Genomic DNA, 18,870 nt, shown 5'->3' on the forward strand with positions numbered 1-18,870 from the left:
AGTAATAAAAGAAAAAAAATGTGTGCTGACTATAAGTAAATATATGCTAATGTAAGGTAATTTTTCTGCATCTTAAATGTGCAAAGGACTCAAAAGCGTAATTAATGGGCAATGGTTATTTAAGCAACAAAGTGAATCATTCCTTTCTAAGCAAGCAAAGTTGTGAAAATTTATGCTAATCAGATTTGCATGTAGGTAAGGCGTTCGCAAATCAATGGAGAGATTACCTATGGTAGGCATACTAAATTTGGAATCACATTTTAAAATTATGTTTATGCACATGTACCTAGCACTTACCATGCATGGTTATTCTGTATTAACAATGAATAAATGATATGTTCTTTCTCCTATTTCCCTTTTGGCTGTCATAAATCCATAAGATTTACAAATTGTGTGCTAATCAATGGAATCCACCAATTTATATGCACATCCCAGTCTCCATAAGTGCTACTCACCATGCTTCAGAGCTAACAATCCCACTTCTTGCTCATATTTCTATCTCCTTCTGCACTGAGAGGGCTAGGGGTCTGTTTGAACATAGTAGGAATGCTGGCTCCCTTGAAGCTGTTATTTACTTAAGACTTCCATGTAAAAATTGTGCCAGAAATGGACTACTTTTTATAGGACAGCCTCATTACTATGCATTACCTAATTCCTTTTGAATTGAAAGAAAATTGATATTAGGAGTGAGATATCCAAATTCTGCCCGATACTTTTTATGACTTTGGAGAGAACAATCGACTAGTAAATGGAGAAGACTCCTCTTGGTAAAGCTGTAAGAATTTTGGTATCTGGGCTACCAAAGTTCATATTAAGTTAACGGGGAAAGACCAGTGAAGGGCTGGGAAGGAGCTGGTTCTGAGCTATACTTCCTTTCCCACTAGTCTCCTCTTAGGTGCTAAACCTTGCGATTTCTATGCTGAGAGTGCTGCCAGTACCCTCTAAAGTTGGTGAAGCCCCAGTCTCCCCAAACTATGCCTTTTGGTTAATCTTCTGGTGGTCAAAACTAGATATTGCAGCAATATTATTATTTTCCTTCCTTAATCTTTTCCTTACCCAACTACTACTGTTCAGACTCTCCTGAAGTTCCAGAGAGAATGGCAAAATTTTCTTCTTTGAAAAACCAGTCTACTTTGTTCCTTGGTCTCTCCCTTCTCCTCTGACCCTCTTTCTCCCTCCCCTCCCCTTTTCTGAACGTCCAAATAAGTCTATTTGACTTTACTATTAATCTAAGCAAAGCTTTTTTAAATAAGTTAATGGTGAGTTAAATATCCCTCATTGAAAGTTAGGATGAAGGGGGCAGCTGGGTAGCTCAGTGGATTGAGAGTCAGGCCTAGAGACAGGAGGTCCTAGGTTCAAATATGACCTCAGACACTTCCCAGCTGTGTGACCCTGGGCAAGTCACTTGACCCCCATTGCCCACCCTTACCACTCTTCCACCAAGGAGCCAATTCACAGAAATTAAGGGTTTAAAAAAAAAGTTAAGATGAAGTTCACTTGCTAGTCTTTTAATCCATGTTCCCCTAGATTCGGATACCTTCTTGGGAATGTAGTTTAAACACATTGTTTTAAACTGGCCATGGGATATTTTCCTGTATTTTTCTCATGTTGAAATGTCAGTTAATAACTCAATCAACAAGTATTTATTAAATGCCAATTATGTGCCAGGAACTGTGCCACAAATAAAGGTAGAAGACAGTCCCTACTCTCAAGGAGCTGTAACTAGTAACTAATAATAATAACTTTCACTTTTATTTTTGCTTTCACATTCTTCTTATATTTCTTATATATGTGATCCTCAAAACAACTCTGTGAGTAATATATTTTATAATTTGGATATTAGTATTTACACTTTACAAATGAGGAAGTTGAGGCATACAAAGTCATGGGAATTCAACAGAAGAATCAAGATTAGAATTCATAGGCAATGAGGAAATGAAGAAGTTCCTGGGTCTTTGGGTTACTCTAGAATTTAGTTCTGTGGGAAAGAGAAATCGTAATGGCAATACCAGCCATGGGAAAGGGATACCATGCCAGAAAGCATTTGGTTCCAATCTTGTCCTGAGTGCCTCACTACTTAGCAAGAATGTAAAAATATTTATGGGCCCATATTATCTTCTTTCCAACAACCTTGACAATTCACTGGTTGTCGCTAAAAATGTGCCCTTTACCAAAGGGTAGGAAGGAATAAAAGGAAATTATTTGCTTCTCTGTTGCTGAGGACAAGCATTCACTAACATAGGAACCCTAAAGCTTGGCTCTGGGGAGCTACAAAGGGAAGGAAAGACTTGGTTGTTGCCCTCAAAGGGGGACTGGATATAACCACATTCACACACATAAACATGCGTGACAGAAACATATAAACATATATCCAACCAGCCACAGCTGTGTACAGTTAAACATAGAAGTTCCTGAGTCACCAGAAGACCCAGAAAAAATAGGGATGGAGCAAAGGTTATGGAAGATCTAGGAAAACTCAGTGGGGAAGGCAAGTTCTGAAGAAAAGGAATCTTTGGGAAGGGTTGTATAGACAAAAACAAAAGTTCTTTTCCCAAAGTGCTGTGGTTTAGCAACTAGTTGGAGCCAGAGGAATTGAACTGCAATTAAGTAAGGAAATGCAAATAGTTGTATTAATGCTTAAGAGGAAACAATGACTCAGAGAATGGCTCTGGTCTAGAAATATAACTAACTCCACAAAGATGGAAGATTATTATAATCACAGAACTCTGGATGCTTCTGGTGAGTAGGAGGACAGGAGCGGGAAGTGGAAAGAATCTAGGAAGGGCTAATTGAGATCAGAAAAGTGCCAATGGGCCTAGAAAAGAGGAAAGGATAGTTTATGGCCTCAGTTGAGGTTTAGGGATTTATAAGAAAAGTAGTTTTGACATGAAACTATGAGGATGGATCTGAGGTCCAGACTGAAAAAAATAAAAAAAAGGTTTTGTTCCTTTGTGAAATAGGACCAAAGGAAACAGCTCAGCCTTATCATTGAAAGTAGAAGTAGAGATCTCACCAGCAAGGACAGTAATGGACATTTAAAAAGTAGAGCCAAGAAGGGGAAAGTCTAGAAGACATGGGAATGATGCTTTAAATTTGAGTCAGGCTAAGGGTTATCTGGTGAAAGGAGTTTTTACCTGGCAGTCTATAACCCTGAATCACAGGGATTTGAAGAGGTGAAGGAGATAGTTTGTTAGCTATGGGATGGTTGATTTTCTTTTCTTTAAAAAAAAATAAAACCTCTCACTTTCTGTCCTTGTATCAATTCCAAGAGAAGAGTGGCAATGGAGGTTAAGTTTGCCCATGGTCACACAGCTAAGAAGTGTCTGAGGCCAGATTTGAACCCAGGACCTCTTGTCTCTACCACTGGCTCTCTAGCCACTCAGCCACCTATTCTCTTAAGGATAAATACAGACTCCTCAACGTTGGCATTAAAATCCTACTCAACCTAGCTAGAGAACATCTTCCATACAATTCCCATTAGTCTTCTTCACCCATTCCTTTTATTTTTGCCAAATTGGCCCATTTGCTATTCCAGGTACATGACAGTCCCTTGACTTCCTTCATCACTTTGCCCAAGTTATTCCTCATGCCTAGAATGCTGCTCTTTATTTCTCTCTCTTAAGATCTTTAGCTCCCTTTTAGGTTCAATTCGGCTGTCATCTAGTTTTTTTTTTTTATATTTTGAATTTCCCTAATTGTTAATGCTTTTCCTTCTCCCTATTCCCCAGGCTTGGAGTGAGGCTGGGAATATTTGTTCTGTTTTCCCTACTTTTTGTTTTTACTTCCTCTGTGCACATGGTGAATTCCTACAGTAGCCCCTTAAGGGCACAGATAGTGTTATTTTTGTTTAAATATTTCTATTTCCCAATGCATACCTTGCAATAGGAGGCACTTAACAAATGATCCTTTAATTGAACTGTGGTTTGTACCCTGAGTTCTTTACATAGTGGGAAAATGAAGTATGTATACAGATGATGGGTGCTGAGGATAGAAGGGAAAAGGAGAAAGCTCATGTGTCCCAAGGCCAGTCTCTCCATTTTGATCTTCCCTGTGATGGCATTAACTAATGCTCTGTTAAATCTCAACTCTGCAAACTAATACTAAAAACTAGACGGCTATTTAAAAAATATATAACATTTCTCCTCAATTATACATAAAAATGATTTTTAACATTTTGAGTTCCAAATTTTCTCCCTCTTTCCCACCTTCCCCACTCTCTGAGATGGTAAGCAATCTGATATAGATTTTCCATATGAAATCATGTAAAACATTTTTCCATATTAGTCATTTTGTAGAAGAAATCTCAAATAAAAAATGAAGAAAAATAAATTATAATATTTGTTGGCATTCAGACTCTTAGATGGTTTCTTTCTTTTTTCTTTCCTTTCTTCCTTCTTTCCTTCCCTTCTCCCTCTCCCCGTTTCTCTGTCTCTCTCTTTTTTTCTCCTTTTCTCCCTTACCTTTTGTCTTAGAATCAACACTGTGTATTGGTTCCAAGGTAGAAGAGTGTTGCAGGCTAGGCAATGGGAATTAAGTGACTTACCTAAGGTCATGCAGCAAAGAGACATCTGAGGTTAGATTTGAACTGGACCTCCCATCTCTAGGCTTGGTGCTGTATCCATTGAGCCACCTTGCTGCCCCCTACATGATTACTTTCTAAGATAAATTGCTAGAGGGGAGAGGCCCTTCCCCCCTCCTTCTCGAGTAACTCTTTAAGACTCATGGAAGCAGAGCAGGTAACAATCTGCATTGATAGAGACGTCCCTCCTTGGCAGTTCCCTCTATCAGCGAAATCACTGGTTCAAAAAATAAAGCACAAGGTAAAAAAGCCTGAACAAATTTATAGTGATGTGGCAATTCATAGGGGTGTTGGGATTATTTTTTTAGGAGGCTAGCAAGGAAGTTAGTTAGATGAGGAAGGATCTGGAGGAATTATGATCTTTGCCTTCTCCCTACCTTCTTGGAATGTTTGGGAGCATAAATAAACTAACAGATGGGGAAACTCTTTGCAAAAAGGGTGTTAGCAGAGCCAAGGTAATCCTATTGCCCTTTAGTATCATCAAGTCTGCAGTGTCTATAAAGAGAAGTGCCTACGAAGGGAGCTCTGGGTGTTATTATACATTATACATTAAATATAATATTAAAGCTTTATTATTTGTGGGTTTGACTCTATTAGTGAATTTGTTACCAAGGTGGAGGATGAAGGTTTCCAGAGCCTCTCAAAATGTCAATCTATGCCATCCCAAACCAGGGAACAATTAATGTCTAACCTAGACATAATCTTCAATTAACTAAAAACAATGGGTCTAAGCTTTTTGTGACTAAACTCAAGAAGGCAACAGAGATGTTCAATTACAGCGATTAAGCTCTTAATTGGCACAGGAGGAAGTCAATCCCTTCCTTATTAGCAGAGCTGAAGTGTTATCTTTCCTGCTGGAAGAATGCAGGTGTCCTGGACTCAAGATAAACAGAAAATGGATGAGAACAAGGAGGGGGTGGTGGAGATGGTCCAAGGCAAGATCAGAGGGCCAAGGTTCCTGCTGAGCTCTCCATACCTTGGAAGTCTCCTTGAACATTCTGTTCTGGGGCTCAGCTAACCCAGAGGACTGTGCAAATACATGGTACAAAAACTATCCAGGGGCTAGATATCTAACCGAACAAGTGTCCACCAAGGAAAACAAAAAAAGCCTAAGAGAAGGAAGGACAGTTTACAGGGAGCAGGAGGAAGACTGGCTTGTAAGCCTAAAGAGGTGCTAAAAGGAAGGAGCCATTACTTCTCCCATCACTTAAAGGCTCTTGGGTTATGGCCCAGGTTCTACTTTAGGCAGCTTGGGACTTGGGTGATTGTTTAAAAAGCCCCTGGTCAAAAAGAAGGTTTTGAAGTAAAATAAGACTGCAGAATTGGAAAGTAAAATCCCTCAGAATAAAGTGTTTTCAAGTACTTGGGAGGATCTAGTGATTTGCAAACATTGAAATGATAATTTCAATTTTTTATACTAGTTACTACAAAAGAAGACTCTAGGGATCTCCACCTTGACAATACTGATTTGCTATTCTTTTACTTGAAAGATCATCAAGAAATCAGAAACACTGAAAATATAAAACCTAGATTTGTTTAGGAATAGATAAAGATTCAAGCCTTTTACTATGCCGTATTGCTTTCTGCCTTGGTCAGAAAAAGCCAAATGTCCTCCAATGGAGAGCTCCAGTGGGGGCTTACAAAAAGGAAAATGATTCCCCAAACTAAAAAATGTTTAATTGGTGTGGCTGACATATTTAGGAAGAAAAACTGGTAAGAAATACCCACTCTCTTTGAGCAAGATTATGAGCATAGCATGCAGTGTTTCTTAGGGTGTAGTCTGCTGAGACCTGAGGGTCCTCCATACTTTTTCTGGGTCCCTGAGACCCTTGAAGAAGGTCCTTGAAGTTAAAACTACATTCATAATAAAACCAAGATGTTATTTATCCATTAAAATACTCCTTCTTTTTCTAACAATATAGCAGTATAATGTTACAGTATTTCATATAAGTATTGTATATACATAATATATATCATATACTTCAAACAAAACAACCTAATGCAACAGATTGAATGTAGAAACAGATATCCAGCTGGATTCTATTAAGCCAGACTTTGGGGATTTATGAAAATATGTAAAATAATGCAAATCTCCCTAATCTTTTTTATTTCAGAAAGTTGTTAATTTTCATAAATATGATGTTAACATGCAATGGGTTTATAATTATTTTTAAATGAATAAACATATTTTAAGAATTTACCAGTTTTAATTTTGGATACAGTAAATATTGACAGCTGTAAATGACATAAACAGAAGCTCTTTGAGAACTTGGATCATTTTTTAATAGTGAGAAGGGATCCTGAGACCAGAAGTTTGAGATGGACCGGTGTAGCAAAGATGTTCTTAAGAGTCAAGAAGCCCTAGATTTGAATCTTGCCTCACATGATTACTATCCGCACTACCATAGACAAGTAAACCTCTGAGTCTTTGTTTCCTGTAAAATGAGAAAAGGACTTGAGCACACACAAGGTCTCTTCCAGCTCTAAATCGACACAGCATGGCTTTTCGTAGGCTAGCATGAAGTTTTATGCTGTTCCCAGCTGTCCAGATCTACTCTGCTGGAAATGACTGATTCATACAAAAAAGGACAACCAGAGCCAGTTCTGCAAAATGAGAGACCTAAGTCAGATGATCTCAAATGTCCTTTCTAATTCTACTGTTCTATAGACCCATGGATTAAATTATGAGTTCTTTACTTGGCTTTCCACTAACCTCCAAGGGCTATGTGGATAGCCTTGGAGAGATATGTGGATAGAGTTTATTTGGGGGAGAAATGTTTTTGATATAAACTATATAATCCAATATTACATATTGGCCTTAAACCAAAATATTAAAAGATGTAAATACATACCTTTGAATTATAATAATTCAATATAATAATATAAATATATATTTGGTTCTCTTTGAAACACTATGTATTTAATTTTATGATTTTAAAAACATTATTCTGAGAAGGTGTCTATGGGCTTCACCAGACTGCCTAAGGGTTCCACCCCGTCCTCCACGACACATGCAGAAATATTGAGAACCTTTCAATTAAAGGAAAGTGAACATAGGAATAATATTCAATGAAAGGGCTCAAGAATTGGGGAAAGCACAAAGGCAGGGGGGAAATGCTGTTTTGCTGTCATTTTGCTCAAGTGGAAGCTAAAAAAGAATAACTGGTTACTTTCAAGCTTTCAGCTGCCTAATTTCCATTCACTCAAACTTTAAATCAGAAATTCTGGATGAAAGAGGTAGTATGGATTTGCTTTTTCTTGCAACAAGAGCAAATTCATACTTTTAAGGTCTTGCTAAAGTTATAGACACTCTTTCCAATAAAGAAACACCTTTTTTATTTACAAATGTCTGAAGACTTTTAACTTCAATTTCCATGCCACTTTCCCTCCCCTAATCCCCATTTCCATGCCATGGCATGCATTATTCCTCTCTGCCATTTCTAACCCTCCCTCTGAGAGTAATCCAATCAACACTGTCATTCCTGGAAAGGACATCCTAATTGCCATTCTCTCCAACTTCCCAGTCCAAAACACTCCTGCCTTGTGACTAAACCTACAGTATGACTATACCCATACAGTATAATTTTTTTTCCCTACTAAAATGTAAGTTCCCTTGAGTACAAAAGTTGTCTTGTGTATGCTTCTATTAGCATTCCCAATACTTAATATAGTGCCTGGCACATAGCAATATGATGAATAAATGCTTATCCATCCATCCATCCATCCATCCATCCATTCAATCATTCAAAGACTGATGTTTGACAGATCCCAGAAACGCAGCTTTGGAGTGAAATCCTGTAGTCCAAGCCTCCCCAAAGAATGTGTCTCCATACAACTAACTGAATTGTCATCCATCCTCTACTTAAATGTCTTTCCTGATGTGGCAGGCCATTTCATTTTGGGGTAACCCATTTCTAGTTGGTAGGAAATACTTAGAGGTATTGAGTTGAATATTCTGCCTCTCTATAATTTCCATCTGCTGGATTTTGTTTCGCCTTTTCACTCTAACATTCCATGATTCTAAGGAATTCTATTTGAAGGAATAATATTTCTGGTAAAGCATCTCATCTCATCTTATAGGTAAACCCAGAAATGGAAGGCACTAAGTTGATGACAGAAGATTATGTCACATCTAGAAGAGACCTCAGAGATCACATAATTGAACTCTCATTTTAAAATGAGGAATTTTGAAGCTCAGAGAGTGATTTCCTCCAAGGTCACATAACTAGTTAGTGGGAGAGCTAGAGTTAGAGTTCCTTAGAAGAAATCTAATACTTTTTCCATATGGCAGCTCTTCGAATATTTCAAAACTTTTTATCTTCCTCTCTACCTACTGCAAGTCTTTTTTTTTTAATTCAGGCAAAACAGCCCTAGTTTCTTAATAGGCCATGGTTCAGAATCACATCATTTTATGGAGCACAGAAGGCAGCTGGGTGGTGCAGTGGATAGAATGCTGGGTCTAGAGTCAAGAAGATTTCTCTTTCTGAATTTGAATCTGGCCTCAGATTCAATACTTACTAATTGTGTGACCCTGGGCAAGTCACTTTTTAGTTTCCCCATCTGTCAAATGAACTGTTAAAGGAAATGGAAAACCACTCCAGTTATCTTTGCCAAGAAAACTCCAAATGGGGTCACAAAAAGTTGGACATGACTGAAAAATTACTGAACAATTTCTGACTCTCAGTTTGGTGCTCTTTCTAACCCCAAGTCATTTTTATTTTACAGATATTGAACCTAGGGTTCAGGGAGATTAAATGATTTATCTAAGGTTGTGCAGATGACTAAGTGAGAAAGGCAGAATTCAAAGTCATGTTCTCTCTACATTCTGCATTCTTTTCTTTGGCACCACAAAGAGTTTCTTAAGAAAGTTGAGAAGTTCAAGGATATCCTGAAGGAGAGGTGCAAAGTCTTGGCTCCTCTGTGCTCCCCACAGAGGCCTGAGTAGGTGAATATTCTTCTTCCTCAAAATATTTAAGATACACAAGTTTAGAATGATCAAGGAAATGGAGTCTTCCCCCTACCTCCTTTCCTAGAAAAGAATCCCTATACAAATGATGGGTACATTATCCAAACTGATCCAATTAAATTATATTATATTAAACAAACATTTGTTAAGCAACTACCATAGACAAGGTTCTGAGGCATGGTGAGAAGGAATCTTCTGTTACTGTCTTTGTTTAGGCCACCAAAGCCATGAAGTCAAATCTTACCTCACAAGCCAGGACATGTTGTTTGGATAGCTGCAGTTTAGGAATGAAGGGTTCATTGATATTGCAGGAAAATCATCCAGGGGGATTGATTTTTATTTTAATATTGATGGCCTGGAGGAGAGAACTAATCTCAAGAGTGCCTAGTTTCTTTGAGGCCCCATGCTTCTTCCCACCCCTACCCCCACCAGTCTGCTACCCCATAATGAATCTAAGATTAACTCAATTCCTCCAAGGATGAAGAAAGAATGTGGCTGAGTTCCATCTTACTGTTTGTATATAAGCCTGCACTATATTCATGAAAGAAAGCTGACCCCAAACCCCACAAGGATAATCCAAAAATAAATTTGTCAGTGACCTCCAGAATGCAGAAACAGGAAGGAAGGGCCTTTGCTCCAGGCCTCTCTCACCAGAGGCTCAACTTCTTCAGAAATGAGAAAAAACCTAGGGAGAAAAGGGCCCCTGTGGTAGTGTCAGATTCTGGGCCATGTGCATCCTGCAGGATCCTAAGAAAATTCACTGAAGGGTTGGATCCAGGCAAGGCAAAAAAAAAGGATACAGGCTGAGGAAAGCAGGTCTCTGCTGTTTTTATTATAAGTCCCTAAAGAAGTGGTAAGAAAATGTTCCTCCCTCACTTCTTTGCAGAAGTGGTGGGTTATGGGTAAGAATACTGAATATACTGTCAGACTTTGTTGATATGTTGGCTAGCTTTGACAAAGTGTTTCCAGGACCTGTCCACCCTCCACCATCTTTGTTTTTTATTCTTTACTATAATGGATGGCTCTCTGAGTGGTGGAGGAGAGACATAGGAAAAGGTGGTGTCAAAACAAAATAAATTAATAAATATTTTAGAAAAAGAAAAGCTATCCAGAGAAAGAACTGTGGGAGCAGAAACACAGAAGAAAAACAGCTGCTTGATTGCATAGGTCAATGGGGATATGATTGGAGATGTAGATTCTAAACAATCACCCTAGTGCAAATATCAATAATATGGAAATAGGTCTTGATCAATGACACATATAAAACCCAGTAGAATTGTGCATTGGCTATGAGGAGAGGGGAGGAAAGGAGGGAAAGAACATGAATCATGAAACCATGGGAAAATATTCTTAATCAATAAAAAAGAGTAAAAAATATATAATAATAGAAAAAAACTATTCTACTCACTAAAGGTTTGGATGGTGTCACTGGGCTGGCTGCGGGGACTGGCTCCAAAGGAATTCACAGCCTTCACAGCAAACTGGTATTGGGTATCTGCAATGAGTCCCTTAAGAACCATGGAGTCCATCTGGATCTGTTCTTTGATTAAAGTCCAAGTGTCATCAAAATCTGGCCTTTATCATTAAAAAAAGAGAGAGAAGAAGAGGAGGAAAAAAAGATTAATTCAGAAATACCAGAGGAAAGAAAAACTATATAAACTATATAAAACTATATAAGAAATATTTGAACTCTGGAAGCAATACTCATAAAAATGAATAATGATTTAACTAAAAAGTGACCCATCTTGTAAATCAGAGGCTATTTGTGGGTTCTCCTAATAAAACATATTGGATAATTTGTAGGATCAGCCTTAATCTCTTTTTAAAGATTCCTAGCTTCTTCCCCTCCTCCATTTAGAATATGACTGAAAGATAATTGCAGTACTAATAATCGTTCAAGGTCTCTTCTATCCAGATGTTTCATAAACAAGCATCCACTCAGCAATCTCCATCCCTGGAGGTCAAGGGAACAGAGATGCAATCTATTCCCAACTTGAAGTTCATAAAACAAATAAAGGTTTTATATGGTGGCTAATTGCACTAATCACTATGAGAAAACCTTAGAGATTCTGTTCGTGGCAAGTCCTTACTTGTGCCTGAAATGTGAAAGGAGATTTAATAGCCACAGGCCTGATAGGGCACTCAATTTTCACATTTTACAAAGCAGGCCCTATATGGAAGGGTAGAAATAGTCCCAGAGCACCTGTCTGCCTTCAGGCACAGAACTTTTGGGTGGCTCTCTGAATGAATCCTCCATGCAAAGAGAACCAGGATGGGGGACAGCTGGACCCTCTTCAAACATCGTGCTGCCATATTACAGTTGTTTTTGGCATAAGGATAATGTCTATGGATTATCTAGGTCCTTTGATTCTTATTCATTCATTGACTCACCAAATTGGAATGCTGGAAGGGCAAATAGAGATCATCTCTGTCCTCATTTTACAGATGAAGAAACATGTTCAGAGAGGGCCAGTATATTATCCAAGGTCATGCTGCTAGTTAGTGGCAGAACTGGGACTTGAGCCCAGGGCTCCTGACTTCCAATCTTGATTGAACATGAAATGACATGTGGTCTCTCTTCATTGGACAAGCAATGAATGCAGCAAATCTTGGAAGAAAATCTTCCAAGGACCAGCTCAACACCACCACCATCACCATCACCATCACCAATTAGACTGGAGATCATTCACTCTACCCACTGCACCACCTTGCTGCATTAACTCATGGGATCTGATGAATTGATTAAATGCAAGAGTGTAGATAAAAGACAAGAAGGCTCAGGAAAGAGCCTTGCAACACATCTATATAGTTAATGAGTATCACATGGATGAATATCCCAAAAGAGCCTGAGGAGTGATCAAACAGGCAAGAGGAGAACCAAGGAAGAGCAGAGTCACAAGGAGACTGTTTGGCCCCCTTTCTGCCTCTGTGGTGTTGGAGGCAAAGTGGGAGGCAAAGCAGATGGTATTAAGAACCACATAGGTTTATGGCAAGAATTATACAAACTGAAGCAAAGTGAAGTGAGAATCAGAAGATCATTGTGCACAGTAATGGCAATGTTATAATGATGACCAATTGTGAAAGACTTGACTACATTGATCAATGTGCAATGATCCATGATACTTCCAAAGGATTCATGATGAAAAAAATGCTATCTACCTCCAGAAAGAGAACAGATGAACTCAATACTAACTGGAGTATAACTTTCTCTTCATTTTTCTTGCTTTTTCTATTTTTAATATATGGCTAATATGGAAATATAAGTATCCCTTCCATACCATGGAAGTTAGAGAATGGCGCCCCCATGATCTGGAAAAACTACATAAAATTTTTGGCTCTCCCTTTGTACCATAGAGGAAGACCAAATTTTCTCTTTTGCTTTTATGCAGTGTTTACACTACCTTATTTTAAAATTTGGTTTAAATAGTTGGTCATGGGCTATATAGTTTCTAAACTTTTTCTGTGTCATCTGTTGGTCTTTGAATGTTGTCTGTAACTTCTGCAAAACTCTCCCAAAATTCTCATTTAATTTCTTAGGCTGATCTGAGACATATTGAAACCACAATGGAAAAAGTCATGATGTGAAAGGGATACCTGCATATTTCACATAACTTCACATGTATAATTGATATCATATTCCTTGCCTTTTCAGTGGGTATGAGAGGGAGGGAAAGAATTTGGAAGTCAAATTTAAAAGGAAAAGAATGCTAAAAATAAATAATAAATAAAAAAAGAACCACATCCATCCATGAATACCAACATAATCGTTAGTACTTAAAATGTGAGCTACTTCGTCAACTACATCAAAGAGCCACTACTGCAAGAACCATATCATAGCAAGATTGTCATTCTCTGTACAAATGTAATCCAAGGATCTAAGAAAGTAGAAGCTAAATGGAAGGATGGATCACAAATTCTTCCTGGAGAGTCAAATAGAGAGGGGAACATAATAATACAACAACAATAATTAGCTTTTGTATCATGCTGTAAGTTGTGCTTTATATATGCTATTTCATTTAATTCCTATAGTAATTCTAAGAGGGAGTTACTCTTATTACCTCCATTTTATAGATAAGGAAACTGAGGCTAAGAGAGGTTAAATGACTCACCTAATATCACACAGTTAGTGTCTAAGACAAGATTTGACTTTTGATTATTCCTGACTCCAGATGTATTACCACTTTGCTGTAGAGGTTACTTTTATCATATTTCCAAATCAATAAAAGCATCACTATGTGGGATAATGGACTGATGTCTTTCTAGGGCTCAGAATGGGCATAAAGAGAAAAGGAGGCAGAGGGTACTAAAACTCTTACAGTCTTTTTAGGTCACTTATAAACATTAACTTAGCTGTTGATACTTTAAATGTGAGATTCTTGCCCAAGTGGCCAGTGAGTGGGTCTACTGCAAAAGGAACTGAGTCATATCAATAACATATAATAATATATAAAAATATATAACATTGATATTCTTGTTACAAATGAGGCTTTGTTGTTGTTCAGTCACGTCCAACTCTTTGTTATCCCCACCCCCTATTCAGTGTTTTCTTGACAAAGAAACAACCACTGTGAAGATACCAACAGATTATCAGACAGTATCAGTTAAAGATCATGGGGAATGGGTGGTAATAAATAAAATGTACCAGAACCTAATAAGAGCCTATGGATTGTACCAATATATACTTAAAACAGTAACAAGTTAGAAGGTAGGGATAGGGAAAATCTTGGGGAAAAAAAGTTTGGACAATATAATTTAAGGGTAAGAAATGAGAGAATACTAGACATCTAGATTATATAGGTGCTAATTAATATAACAACATTTTTTAAAGAAGGCATTGGGTATCATGACAACAACAACAACAAAAGACATTCCTTATATTGCAACAGACTCACACTATTGGTTATCAGTGTGGGAGTAATTTCCAAAACAGTTCTAAGCATATATAGCCAGATTATTGTTGTATTTGAACACAAATCAAAAATATCAACAAATTAAAAGAAGAAAAAATATGACAAATGCTATTGAAGTAACTTCTACCTGACCTATATGAACAAGCTGTTGGTGATCTCAAAATGGGAAATGAATAGGGCAGATATCATCAACACAGACTATCACCAAATCTTACAGAGATTTATGGAGTATATAAATCAATGACTACAACAAGAACACCTCTGAAGAGCTATGCAGCAGAAATAGTGCAAAACAAAACTATGTTTGATTGAAAAGGGAGTGGACTAGTTTCATAGTGGGAGCAAGAGATAATTGATGGACATCCTGCAGCCTTCCTTGGTACCCACACAATGTCACAAGGAACAAAGGAAGTTCTGTAGCATGTTGGGTGACCATTCTGTAGAAAATTGATGGGAAGATACGGTCAAGAGTGGCACAAGGTGAAAAGGCAGGGAATGGTCTGCCTATGATTGGAGGAAGCGACCATGTCAATGAGATTACAGAGCCATAAAAGCTTAAGGGAGGCAGAAGGCATAATAAATGACCTTGGAGTAAGGGAGAACTGAATTAAAATCCTACCTCAGATATTGATTAGCTGTGTAGTCCTAGATAAATCATTTAACCTTTCTTAGCCACAATTTCCTTCTCTATAAAATGTGGATAATAATAGCAACTATATCTCAGTGATGTTGTGAGGATCAAATGAGACCTACATAAAGAGAACTTTGCAAACTGTAAGGAGAATAAATATTAGCTCATTATTCACTGTACTATGTGCTAAGAAAGTACTAAAGAAATAGTAGAAATCAGTTCTGCCCTCGAAGAGTTTTCAATTGAGTCAAGTGCATATACATAATGGTTAAGAAACACTTAAATACAGTTTTAAATGAAGGACTCAAAAGAGTGGTATAGTTTCGTGGCTCCCAATCTTTTAAAAAATTTTAAGGGTTTTTTTTCTTTTTTACTTACAGAAAAACATGGGAAGATTTATCTGGACTGATGCAAAGTGAAGTGAGCAGAGCTAGTAGACCACTGTACACAGCAGTATTGTACATTGATCAGCTATGAATAATTTAGGTACTCTGATTAATGCAATTATCCACAACAATTTCAAAGAACCCATAATGAAAAATGCTAAACATATTGCTTGCCTTCTTAATGGACAGAGTAAGGATAGAGGGGAGAAAAGAATTTGGAACTTGAAATTTTAAAAACAAATGTTAAAAAACAAGCAAAATTTTAAGAATGAAAATCTCTTTAATACAAAATAATATTACACATATACATATTCCAGATAATAATAGTTGTAATATTGTAACTAATAATAGTACTGGCTAATTGAGAAAATGAGTGATAGCCAAAAAGTAATTATGAATTCATTAACATAATTTTATATTTCATTAACCCCAAGGGCATCTATATTCACTTTAAAATAGAAATTAATAGACGTTCAGGACATACTGTTTGCTTAGTCTGAGGAACATATGTCTGCTTATTGATTACTGAGTCCCGCTGCCTATTTTGATGGCATTAAATGGAGTTCAAAATGATGCCTGATTTGAAAATGTATTCACTGACCCTTGGTTATAATCCTGGAGTCCTCAGACTGATCAGATTGGGAACCACTAATTTAGATACTAAGTGCTACAATCAGACAATAATACTTAAGTGCCTACTATATTTGAGACACTGTATTAAGTACTGAAGACAGCAAGAAGTACAAAAGACAGTCTCTGCTTTTTAAGAGAGAAAGTGAAGGTCAGTGTGGGCTAGAGTAGTAAGGAAAGGTCCACATAGAAGTGGGCCAACTTTGAAGCATGCATGGAATCTGGAGAGCTAGGTCATGGTGAAAATGAGGAACTTTCAGGGGGAAATAGGAGAGTAGATAGCATGAGCAGAAACTTGGGATGGATAAAGTATGTTTTAGGAGTAAATGTAGAGACAGATCTGACTGAAGTGGAGGGTATACATTCAAGATTAATGAAAGAAAGATAGGTTGGCTGGAGCTAAACTGGTGAGATGAGGGGGACTTTGAATGCTAAGAAGAGGAATTTGTGCCTTATAGTCTATGAATACAGAGCCCTGTTTACCTTCTTGATGCCTTAATGCCTCTTGATGTCCACTGATCATGTCACTGCAGATGCCTCCGTCAGGAGTTGTTGGAAGAAAGCAGGTATAGTGAGACTCAACTCTCTTGCTTTCTGTTACTAATGCTCCAACTAAATAACTTTGGTATTAAATATAAAAGGTTTTGCACAAGCAAAACCAATGCAACCATGCTTGGAAGGAAACAAAAAGTTGGGGAAATTTTTTACAGCAAGAATCTCTGATAAAGGCCTCATTTCTCAAATATATATGAATACATGGCATTCCCCAGTTGATAAATTGTCAAAGAATATCAACAGGCAGTTTTCAGATTAAGAAGTCAAAGTTATCTATAGTTATAAAAAATGTTCTAAAACACTATTGATCAGAGAAATGCAAATTAAAACAGCACCTCACACCTATCTGATTGACATATAACAGAAAAGGAAAGTAATAAATGTTTGAGGGGATGTATGAAAATTGGCACACTAATGCACTGTTAGTGGAGTTGTGAACTAATCTAACCATTCTGGAGAGCAACTTGGAATTATGCCCAAAGGACTATAAAATTGTGCATACCCTTTGAACCAATAATGCCACTGTATTTTACCCCTCCCCCAAAAGAAAAAAGGATCTATTTGTATGAAAACTATTTATAGCAGCTATTTTTGTTGTGGAAAAGAACTAGAAATTAAATGGGATGTCTATCAATTGGGGAATGGCTGAACAAATTGTGGCATATGATTGTAAGGAAAAACTATTGTGCTATAAAAAGTGATGAGTAGGATGATTTCAGAAAAATTGGAAAGACCTACATGAATGGATTCCAAGTGAAGTGAGCAGAACTAGGAAAACATCATACCCAGAAACAGTAGTATTTTATGATGATCAACTATAAATGATTTAGCTATTCTCAGCAATACAATGATCAAAGATGATACCAAAGGGGCAGCTGGGTAGCTCAGTGGAGTGAGAGTCAGGCCTAGAGACAGGAGGTCCTAGGTTCAAACCCGGCCTCAGCCACTTCCCAGCTGTGTGACCCTGGGCAAGTCACTTGACCCCCATTGCCCAATCTTCCACCTATGAGACAATACACCGAAGTACAAGGGTTTAAAAAAACAAAACAAAAACAAAAACAACAACAAAAAAAAGATGATACCAAAGGTCTCATGATGAAAAATACTATCCATCTCCAGAGAAAGAACTGAGGGAGTCTGAATACAGAACAAAGCATATTATTTTTTACTTTCTTTTCTTCACTTTTTTTGTTTGATATGAGTTTTCTTTCACAACATGACCGATATAGAAAAATGTTTTGCATATTGCACATGTATAACCTAGATCAAATTACTTACTGTCTAAGGGAGGAGAAAGTTTTTTTAACTTAAAATTTTTGAAAATGAATGTCAAAAATTGTTTTTATATGTAATTGGAAAAAATAAAATATTATAATAAAAACCAAAATAAAATAAAAGCCCTTATTAAAATGTTTCTCTTTGCTATATACATGCAAGAACATATTTTGAATATCCTTGGATTTATTTAATCCAGGTTAGTTCTGTTCCTCATTAGTGTGAATAATTGAGATCTGGCTATAATTGATGCCTTAAATATGAACTTGAAAAAATGAGATTAGGCAGTGGGACATCTCTTCCACTTCTGCTAAAAAGTAATGTGTAGAGCATTTTCTCATAATCATTTGCATGCCCTATGGTTTTAGTTAAGTAGTAAAAATGTTGACCCTCCAAACAGAGAGGATGAGGAACTGCTGGATAGTTTCAGAATTGCCAGACTTTACAAAAGCCAAGTTTATCATCAAAGAAGAAAATTAAGTCAAAATAAGGAAACACATTTACAAACTGAAATTAGAACAAAATCATTCCAACCCAGAGAAGTCAGCTGGGAATATCTACAAGTAAAGTTGAAAAAGATGTGACCTTTGAGATAAAATGATGCTGGTGTCCTTTCCTAAGATGTCTTTGTGATATTTATTGCAGGAAATAACTTCCAAGTGCTCCCTGAATGTGCCTCTGTTTACACAGGTCAAGCTGCCAACATTACCAATGGTCTTCAGGCAAATATTTTAGTGGAAGACAGTATTATGTACTTCCCATTCATTTGTTGCTAGAAAGGAACACAAATGGATGGTTCCTTTTGCTAGTCAACCCAAGGTTTGTTCAAATTCCCCAGATTTTATTTCTTTAAGGGAAGAAAGAAAGGAAAGGATGATACACTGATTGAAGAGCTGTTTATAACTATGAACCCCAGCCTGACACTGATTACCTCACAG

The 18,870-nt window shown here is 37.2% G+C and overlaps 1 protein-coding gene across 1 annotated transcript in view; it reads right to left on the reverse strand.

The window, feature by feature from the left end:
• EGFLAM (EGF like, fibronectin type III and laminin G domains) overlaps window positions 1-18,870 on the reverse strand; it is a 261,725-nt gene that overhangs the window by 118,308 nt on the left and 124,547 nt on the right. Inside the window, exon 7 of the mRNA XM_044681387.1 lies at window positions 10,954-11,120. Within this exon, the coding sequence (XP_044537322.1) occupies window positions 10,954-11,120 (167 nt within the window). The remainder of the gene's footprint in view (window positions 1-10,953; window positions 11,121-18,870) is intronic.

Source organism: Gracilinanus agilis, chromosome 1 (genome assembly GCF_016433145.1).
Source record: "Gracilinanus agilis isolate LMUSP501 chromosome 1, AgileGrace, whole genome shotgun sequence".
Lineage (NCBI taxonomy): Eukaryota > Metazoa > Chordata > Mammalia > Didelphimorphia > Didelphidae > Gracilinanus > Gracilinanus agilis.